The following is a 10,292-nucleotide window of genomic DNA, read 5'->3' as shown; positions in this document are numbered from 1 at the left end:
GTGAAAACAGGGCAGAAAAGCTGGGAAGTTTAAAAGAGTTCTAAGGGAATTATACAAATGAATATATGATGAATTATGAAACTTTTTCAAAGCTTTATTTGAACATTTACATTAGATATTTCAACATGCTATTAAACTGTTGTCAGTTAAGTTGTCATTTAAAATCTGAACATCATTGGTAATGTTATTGTTTTAGTGATTATGCAAACAAAAAGTCATTTTATTTGTTGTTTGTTGATTTTTAAATATAAAACTTGGTGAAGTGATTTATGTGTTGGTACTTTTTGAACATCTCCAGCACATTTTAACAAAACCGTGATAATACTGATAACTGTGATAATTTTGGTCACTATAATCGTGATAAGAAATTTTCATACCGTTACATCCCTACCTAAGACTTTACATTAACTAATAATAATAATAATAATATTGTTTATGAATCTGGAACAGAAGATTTATGTACAGATTTGTGCATTATTTACTATTTATACAGCTGCATGATTAAAGAGATATGCATATGTATTTATATAGTACTTGAATTACAGAACACAAGTAATAATTCCTGTGCTATCTGTTTAAGCTGGAGATGGCATGGGAAAAACTGTTTTTATGCCTAGATGTTCTAGGGCACAGAGATCTGTGGCGTCTGCCTGAAGGGAGAAGTGCAAACAGGTTGTGTCCGGGGTGAAAGTGGTCTGTGATGATGCTTCCTGCCCGTTTCTTCACTCTGGAGATGTACAAGTCCTGAAGGTTGGGCAGGTGCACACCAATTATCATTTCTGCTGTCCACTGAAGGCAAGTTGAGATGAACCCATGTGCGGTTTATTGAAACAGTAAAATCCAAAATACAACCAAAGACTTGACTTGACTTGAACAGACTTGCCATGAACAGAAACACAACTCACCAACAGCAGGTTACAACATCAATACACGACAAGAGACAATGGCAACAAGAGGGCTAATTATAGCAAACACTAAGGGTCACATGACAAGAATCAGCCAATGAGCAAACAGAACTGAGAAGCACATGACAGGACAATAACCCATGAGGAACAAGACACATGACTTGGACAATCAATCAGAACTTGACACATTGAACAGAGGAAACAATAGCAGGAATACAAAGGAGGACAAGGGAAGCTTGACACTAACATCATGAATGAAATGACAAAATAAAAGACATGAAAACCAGAACATGAAACAAAACCCAAAACAGACCTTACATATTCCCCCCTCAAAAAGGTGGCTCTAGACGCCAAAACCACCCAAAACAACAAAAGTCCAGGAGGGTGGTGGAGCAGAGGTAGTCCAGGGGGCGGGATGGAGGGCCAGGCCCATGAAGAGGAACAGGACCTGGAGCGTGGAGCAATGGTGGACCAGGATCATGGGGCAATGGCAGAACTAGTCTGTGGAGCCATAAAGGACAGTGAAGCACTGGAGGACCTGGACCGTGAAGCAGTGTGTGATAGAGTATGCAAACACCGCGTGAGCGTCACTAACGGGAGCAGAAATGTCTGGCTTGACGGCTCCGTTTTCACCTCCGCCCCCGACTGCAAGCGGCTACTCTCGTTGACTGCGGTCTGTAGCGGTGCTTCAAGTCGAACGTACCTAATAACCCATGAGGAACAAGACACATGACTAGGACAACCAATCAGAAATTGACACATTGAACAGAGGAACCAATAGCAGTGGAGCGTGGAGCAATGGTGGACCAGGATCATGGGGCAATGGCAGAACTAGTCTGTGGAGCCATAATGGACAGTGAAGCACTGGAGGACCTGGACCGTGAAGCAGTGGAGGACAGTGAAGCACTGGAGGACCTGGGCCGGGTAGCAGTTGCAGACAGTGAAGCACTGGAGGACCTGGGCCATGAAGCAAAGGCAGACTGTGGATCAAAGGAGGACCTGGGCCATGGATCAGATCCAGAGGAGCATTGAGCCATGGCGGAGCCGGCAGAGCAGAAATTCATGGCAGAGCAGGGAGCCATGGCGGTGCAGGCAGAGCTGGGAGCCATGGTGGAGCAGGCAGAGTAGAAGACCATGGCGGAGCAGGCAGAGCAGGGAGCCAGGGTGGAGCAGGAAGCCAGGGTGGATCCGGCAGAGCTGATGACCACCAGGTCAGAACTGGTGGAGCGGGAAGCCAGGGCGGAGTCGGCGGTGCTGAAGTCTCCCACAGTAGAACAGATCAGGCCGAAGATCCCCACGATGGAGCAGATGACCACTTCAGTGGAGCCGATGGTGCAGGGAACCACCACGGAGGATCAGGCGAGACTGGAACACAGAGCATAGAGAGGTTAACAACAGCCTCTACGGCCGTAACAGGACAAGCAGAGAGTTCATGGCCGTGGCAGGACAGACAGTGAGTTCATGAGTGGGCGCCACCACCTTGGGAGGTTCTGCAGTGGAAGCCGCCACCTCTGGAGATTCTGCAGCGGATGCTGCCACCTCTGGAGGTTCTGCAGTGGATGCCGCCACCTCTGGAGGTACTGGAGCAGATTCGTGAAAATGAGAGGCCTCTGGGGCAGACTCATTGACAGGAGAGGCCTCTGGTGCAGACTCGTGGACAGGAGAGGCCTCTGAGGCAGATTCATGGACAGGAGAGGCCTCTGGGGCAGATTCATGGACAGGAGAGGCCTCTGGAGTGCAGTGTGCAGCCCACATGCTCAAAATGGCGATCGCCATTACAGTAAGGGCAGCAGAGGGTGGCAGGCCCTCTAGGATGGTTGGGCTTGAGAGCGCTGATGTCTCTGGGATGCCTGCAGCTCGCACCGACATCAGAGGTGGGTCCATCACACTGGCAATCAGCCGTTTCAGTCCAGCTCTGACGTGATAGCTGTGGCGTGGCGAGGCTCAGGCGTGGTGGCCATCTTGGCCGGGGACTCAGGCGTGGTGGGCTTGACGTGAGCAGACTCTGGAATGGCAGCCATGTCGTGACGAGGCTCTGGAATGGCAGCCACTTTGTACAAAGTCTCTGGGTTGATAGCCATTTTGTGATGAGGCTCTTGAGTGGCTGGTATGGAGTGAGCAGGCTCTGCCTTGGCTGGCATGACGTGAGCAGGCCTAGGAGTAGCAGACATGACGTTAGCAGGCATAATGTTAGCAGGCTCTGCAGTAGCAGACGTGGCGTTAGCAGGCATAACGCTAGCAGGCTCTGGAGTAGCAGACATGACGTGAGCAGGCTTTGGCTTGACAGGCATGACGTGAACGGGCGCTGGCTTGGCAGACATGATGTGAGCAGACTCAGGAGAAGTAGGCATGATGTAAACATACCCTGACATAACGGTCGGGACGTGAAAATGCTCTGGTGCAGAGGGTACAGCACAACTGTGGGGCTCCTCATCCGCAACTCCCACAGTAAATTCAGATCGACTCAACCGCAAAGCATTAAACAAGAGATGTCCTTACTTAAACCAAAATGAAAAATGTCTTTAAGGAAAGTATCGTTAAAGTCTACCAAATGACACAACTTACAAAAGTCCGCCACATAATCCTCAATGAGCCTGTTTCCTTGGCGAAGTCTAACGAGACAATCTGCTGGGTTCATTTTTTTTTTTCCGGTCGTGTATGCTGTATCAAGTCCACTGGAGGCGAGTAGTAGATGAACCCAAGTGCAGTCTATTTACAATGTGAAATCCAGAATCCAAACAATAAACAAAGACTTGACTTGACTTGACTTGAAACAAACTTGACTTGACCGCAAATTTATTCACAGACTCATGTATTCATATTGTGTAATACAATGACTGACATGAAGACTTATTTATATAGACTTCCTATTTTCTTTGCTTTATACAGGTTTTCATAGCACAAACTAATTTATTATCTGAAACAGTCCAACAATGGCTGGGTCATCTGGGACACAAAGGCAGCTTTTTTCACCTTTTGACCACAAGATGTCGTTAGTGTGCACCGTCTTGAAACGCTTCGAGTAATTAAACTTTTTAAGATACAGTTGAGGGGAACGCCTCGGTGCTTCGCAAAGCTTCATTTTCCCATCACTACAACTCACCAACAGCAGGTTACAACATCAATACACGACAAGAGACAATGGCAACAAGAGGGCTAATTATAGCAAACACTAAGGGTCACATGACAAGAATCAGCCAATGAGCAAACAGAACTGAGAAGCACATGACAGGACAATAACCCATGAGGAACAAGACACATGACTTGGACAATCAATCAGAACTTGACACATTGAACAGAGGAAACAATAGCAGGAATACAAAGGAGGACAAGGGAAGCTTGACACTAACATCATGAATGAAATGACAAAATAAAAGACATGAAAACCAGAACATGAAACAAAACCCAAAACAGACCTTTGTAGGATATCAGACCGAATCAGACAATCTAAGATTTGGTCAAAACATGGTTGAAACATGAGGAGCCGAATTCCACAGAGGCCCAAGACAACAGGATGTTCATAAATCAGATCCTAGCACTAGCCAGTCTGAAGCAAGCCTAACCAACTCTTTCACAGAACAGCTTTCAACATTAACACAAAAGGAACACACTGATCATAACAACTTCCCAAGACTGAACTTCCAGCCAATCAGCAACCACGGGAAACCCCTTTCGGCAACCAGACAAGGAAGGGAAACCCCGCACACAACGCAAGTACCTCAAGATTCTAGCTGAACTGGTGCACTTAATATCATTTTACCCTCGTTGAGGAACTCAATGCGAGGGTTAATTAAGTGATTGATGGTTGTTCATGTCTATGCAATTGCACATATTGCTGTAAACTTGGGATTTCACATTTTCATCCTCTTAAACTAATTTCCTCACTTTCTCTCTTTCTGCAACTTGTGTGAATGCGTGTGTTCATGTGATAGATTAGTTTATATGTCTTAGATTTATCCAATAAAGCCTTATTTATATTGAAAAGAGAAGTATCTTGTGTTTTGTGCTTACAAGTTAATGTCTTAAACTGCCGATCTTGTTACTGTGCTAATTAATAGTGTTTTCACTATATTTTGGATATTAAATATCCATTGCAGAGTTGATGTTGTGCGGCTCGTTCAATGAATCGCTGGCCGTCTCAGTGATCAGCCGTAAAACATTGATTCTGTCCAAATTCCCTTTAAAATCTTAAATGATTCCCTTTGAGCTAAATTGACCTGTTTCCCTTACACCTTACAGTCTCTAATAATTTCTGTGCATGATGTTAATCTAATCACATCCACAAAATACGCTTTAATTTAAAATGTACATTTTCAAAATAAGTTTGTCTTCATGTTCCATATTGTTCCAACAATGTTGGAGTGATAAAGGGTGAACGCAGCAAAAACTTTACAGTGGATGTAAAACCGTTTTGTATTGCTCCCGCAGCACATTATGTAAACTGCATTTTGACAAAGAATAATCATAATCAGTCGATAAATGCACACACCTTGTCCTCTGCTTCCTATGCTATCGCTGTGCTGCTGCTGACTGAAGAACATGCTGAATAACCCAGATAGCACAAGTACGTCTGCAAGATGTCTGTTAAAGATCGCTTCATCTGGAAAGCATCTGCTGTGTTCAGACATCTGAGAGACGTCTTTAAGACATCAATTTTACATACATTCTAAATAATAAACATCTTAAAGACATCTTTTAAACGTCTATTTGACATCTGATAGGAAACGTCCTATACAGTAGATGTATTGCAGACGTCAAATAGACGTCTCCGTGATGTACGTGTGCTATCAGAGAATGCTTAAAGACGGGGAGGAGCCAAAGCTGAAGCCCCACTAAAAGACGGCCCTGGTAATTAGCCCACAGTATAAAATTCATTGCCTATCATTTATCAACCTTATATCTGGCTTATCATTTGAAATTGAAACATGCAGTAGCAACTTTACACGGCCGCTGGCTCTAATGTTAACCTAGATAAATGTGCGCTGTGAGGCACGTATCCAAGTGTTGGAGTGTGGAAGCTGTTAGCGCGTTACTGCAAGACATGGAGGTGCTGGCGCGATTACTGGCATGTTTTCCTAAAATTCAGTGGAAACAGCTTAAAATACGCCGTAATTCTTGTTCATGCAGATACGAGTAATACATCATTCGAAGGTGGCTCTACTTTTATTTGTGTGCACTCACAATATCAAGAAAACGTTGTGCTTTTGTAAAATAAAGAAAACAAACCGGACGCGCTTTCTGCCGTCTCGGTCTCCACGAACTGGAGCGCAGCACAAAAATTAACCAAAACTCAGCTGATAGACTATTTACCTCACAGACATGAGAAATATATCTGTAGAAATCTTGAAATGTCTACTTTTAAATGAACCAATTGAAATTGAAAATAAATACTCTCTGGTTATGTAATCTGTATGAAAGGTGCATTTCTCTCTGAATGCATGTCACTGTACTGTGGAAATGGCGAGTCAGTCAGCATCGTCAACGTCATCTCTGCAGCCGACACAGACTCAGAGAACACTAGTTTATTAATAAATAATTTAAATATCTCCTTGCTATTTTTTAACACATTCATAGCTTTTTTAATATAAACGTGTGATCATTCGACTAATGGCTTAACTAAATGATAACTAGTACACTAAAAACAACAGCAGAGTCTGAAGCTCTGAGATGAGTTTGGAGCTTGAGTTACATGTTGGTCTCTGGTCAGGGATTATAAAATATCACACAATATCACACATATAGTCGAATACTCACATGGAAGCTTATCCATCTCATTGAGGAACTTGTTTTTGATGTCACCAAAGACATCATTCTTGCTGACTGGGCCCTGATGCTCGGTGGAGTTGTCTGCAGGTGTGGAAACAGCAGGGGCCATGGTCAGGGCACTGGCACCCGTGGGCTCGGGGCCCACCATGGCCGCAGGCTTCTTCTTGAGCAAATTCCACTTCATGCTTAACGGCTACGCCAACAGAAACCCTGATGGGGAAAAAGAGAGTCAAGATGACATGAGTGTGATGAGATGCTCCTGAATCTCTGAATCTCATTCTCTTTGATGGGAACTGAATGAAACGACTTACTCGCTCCATCAAACATGCAAATGTTGCTGACATAGACATAATGTGACACACTGTCTGATCTCTTGATTATTAAAATGTATCCAATAATGTGAAAGGTGATGCGCAACTTGTCAGTAAGTGGGATTTCATCAGTAATAGGGTACGGCAGGATTGAATAAATGAACATAAAAATAGTTAAAAATTAAATTAAATTAAATTAAATTAAGTGTAGGAAGTAAAAAGCTCCTTTTATTTTAAACATGAAAAAATGACCACTTATGTTTTATTCCCCCCAAAATGCCCATTTTGACTTTAGAGGACTTTTGGAAATAGACTGTCTAATATTTTAAAGAAATATGTAAATTAATTACTTGAATTGTGGTTTGCTAAGAATTGCTAAGAACTGAAATGTTTCTGTACAGCCATATTAAAATATAAGAAGAAAAAAATATTGTATTTATTTATAATAATGAAACAGTAAGTATTGACTTACTAACATATAAACATTTTTTTTTTATTTGCAAATCTAAATGAAAACATCTGACGTTCTCAGACTTTTTCACACACAAGCAGAAGTTAATTTGTTTCTCAGTTTAATGATGAAAATCCACTTTAAAATGTTACTATTTTATTAAAAAAACAGACTGCATGGTTCAGCTTGTGAAGTTATAGAATACAAAAAAAAAAGCTAAATTGTTGACATGACATATAGGCTAAAGTTTTGGTTAGCTAAATACAGTATAATAATTATTATTTTTATAATATATTATTTTTTTGCCATTTATTGCCAAATAATGAAGTAAGTATTGACTTACTAACATGTAAGCTAATTTTTAATTTGAAGTGAAGCTATTTTTTTCTTAGAGGTGAAAGCATGAGTATTATTAAAAGTGTATGTTTTAACTGTGTTTACTTTAATCCCTTCACATAGAAACTATCAGATGGAGGTCTTGGTTTTAGGCATAAATTATTAAAAATATAAAACTCTCGCTTCAAAGTTCCAGATAGCTCAACTGAAGCTGGTCCACCCGTGCTGCAAAGAACGGTAAACATAATGAAAGTAGACTTAGCCCTCTGATTTCATTAAAAACATAGCGATATAGACAAACAAAACGGATTTCTCATTTCACAAGCATCAATTCTCTGCTCTGGTGGTGGAGAGCCTGTCTGTGCTCATTGCATTGCGTGAATAATTGAATGAAGCTGACAATTCACGGGATAAGCCGTTTTATTATTCAAGGGCCCATTCCTGTGCTGGGAATGTATGGCAAAATGCGCTATTCTGCAGTTATGCAATCTGACATTGCATAAGTCAAGTGGCCCACAGACAGACTGCAGGAGGAGCAAACAAAAGAAAAGATGCAAAGAAGGATAGAAACCGCCAGCGTGAGTCAGAGCCGTGGCCCGGCAGCCTCTCGAGAACACCAGTTTGATTAATGACACTTCAGCACCTGCAAATCTCAATGAAAACATCTGAGATTCTCAGACTTTTTCACACACAAGCAGAAGTTAATTTGTTCCCCTAAAGATTCTCAATACTATGAAGAAAATCTGTTACCATTTTCTTTTTAAAAAACAGACTGCATAATACAGCTCGGGTATAAACAGTTCTAGAATACAAATATCATTTTAAGATGAATTAAGCAATTAAGTTCTTGTTTCAACCATAAACCTTTTGTTAGAGTTATGCTTAAAACAATAAAAACCCATTTTGCAATCAGGTGAGAAAAAAAAACAAGATTTATTATCTGAAAGCAACTCAAAAACATGAACGCAATTTTATTTTTCATGTAAATACATATTGTTTTAAGGATGGTTAATTAAAAAAACAAAAGTAAAGAAGATAAATACTGATTATGAAAATTATAAAATTATAAAAAATTATATTATGCATAAATGATAAGTAAATAATTGTTACAGTATATTGACTGTAAAATAATGTTATTAAATTCATTAATATTACTTTACCTAGGTGCAAAATATGCAAAATTATTTACATGAAATATAGGCTGAATTTATGGTTAGTTTAATTGTTTTGTATTATTTTTCATTAATGAATGAATGAATGAATTAATTAATTTGTTTAATTATTTATTTGTATATTTTATTTTATTTTATTACTTTATTTATTTTGCCATTATATTAAAATAACTTTTTTTCCATTTTTTTGTTTTTTTTTTGTGTTTATATTAACACACTCATTGTCTAAATCAGACCCTAATGAAAATGTGATGCAACGTTTGCCGTATCCTCCCCTCGTCTTTTCTCTGGAGCGTCTTGTGAGTGTTTAACACGGTGATACGATCACTGGACTCACTGCACTTGAGACTGATGCCTTTGTTTACACTGAGGGAGATAGAGATGTGTGGCAGTGAAAGAGAAGCTTGTGTCCACGTCTTTGCTCTGGGGTAACCACATACCGCTCAGAGGACAAGAGACACTTTGCTTTTTATGGGACACATTATCTCCACTGCGCTCACACTGATTTTACGGCTCTCCGAGATACTCCTGCTGTTTTATCTGTGCGACTGCCAGAGCACATGTTGAAAATACAACAGAACAAATAAACAGATACAAATACAATAGAAGTCTGGCTCAGATAAAGCAGTCCGTGAATGTGATGATGTCTAGGAATGATCAGATGTAATCAGCAGAATGGACTTCTGTTTTTTCTTGCCAACAAACTCACTGGCTATAATGACACATTTGACTTAGACAAAGTTTTAGCAAGCGCAAATAAACAGGATCAGGACGAGTGATCTAGGAACAGAAGAAGCAGAAATGGACCTGCTCCAAAGGATGCTTTTGGCACATCAAATAAAACCTTTGAGGATGCATCTAGATATGACTGCTGAATTCCATAATGGTAATTGCTTCAGGGCATCTGCCAAACTTCTCTTGTTCAGTGTGGGAGAAAATTCTCTATGCAATCCACACATCAACATATCAACAAAGTATTATTGCTTCTCAAGGACGCTAATTGTTCACGATGATTCATTGTATGACATACAAGTTTGCATATCGACTACATTATGTCTTTGGGTGAAACTCATAAAACCATCAAGAAATGAGACTCTGAAAATTAAGTCATTTAGATTTCCTTATTGCACTGTGATTTAAATTTCTCAATAATTAAACCCATTCACCCACCATTCTCATTAATGTATTGCAAAAAAAAAAAAAACCTCATTCCCTTTCAGTCAGTCACGTTCGACGTTACGTCTGTCGTGACTGACGAATTGGGATCTCGCCCAAGAGCCCAATCACCTTCGAGTGTTAACTAAACAAGCCAATGACAGTTGGCGTGCGTGTTTCGCCACGCGCACCCCGC

At 40.7% G+C, this 10,292-nt stretch overlaps 1 protein-coding gene across 4 annotated transcripts in view; it reads right to left on the bottom strand.

Annotated features, from left to right (window-relative positions):
- The window catches only part of LOC107673174 (synaptotagmin-2-like), an 88,258-nt gene that overhangs the window by 15,811 nt on the left and 62,155 nt on the right, over positions 1-10,292 (bottom strand). For all 4 annotated transcript variants that reach the window (XM_016466681.1, XM_016466689.1, XM_016466674.1 and 1 more), the window contains exon 2: positions 6,660-6,881. In XM_016466681.1, coding sequence (XP_016322167.1) covers positions 6,660-6,855 — 196 coding nt within the window. In that variant the 5' untranslated portion in view covers positions 6,856-6,881. The remainder of the gene's footprint in view (positions 1-6,659; positions 6,882-10,292) is intronic.

The sequence above is a fragment of the Sinocyclocheilus anshuiensis genome, unplaced genomic scaffold, assembly GCF_001515605.1.
Source record: "Sinocyclocheilus anshuiensis isolate Anshui unplaced genomic scaffold, SAMN03320099.WGS_v1.1 scaffold453, whole genome shotgun sequence".
NCBI lineage: Eukaryota > Metazoa > Chordata > Actinopteri > Cypriniformes > Cyprinidae > Sinocyclocheilus > Sinocyclocheilus anshuiensis.
This window is presented reverse-complemented; position numbering and strand designations above follow the sequence as displayed.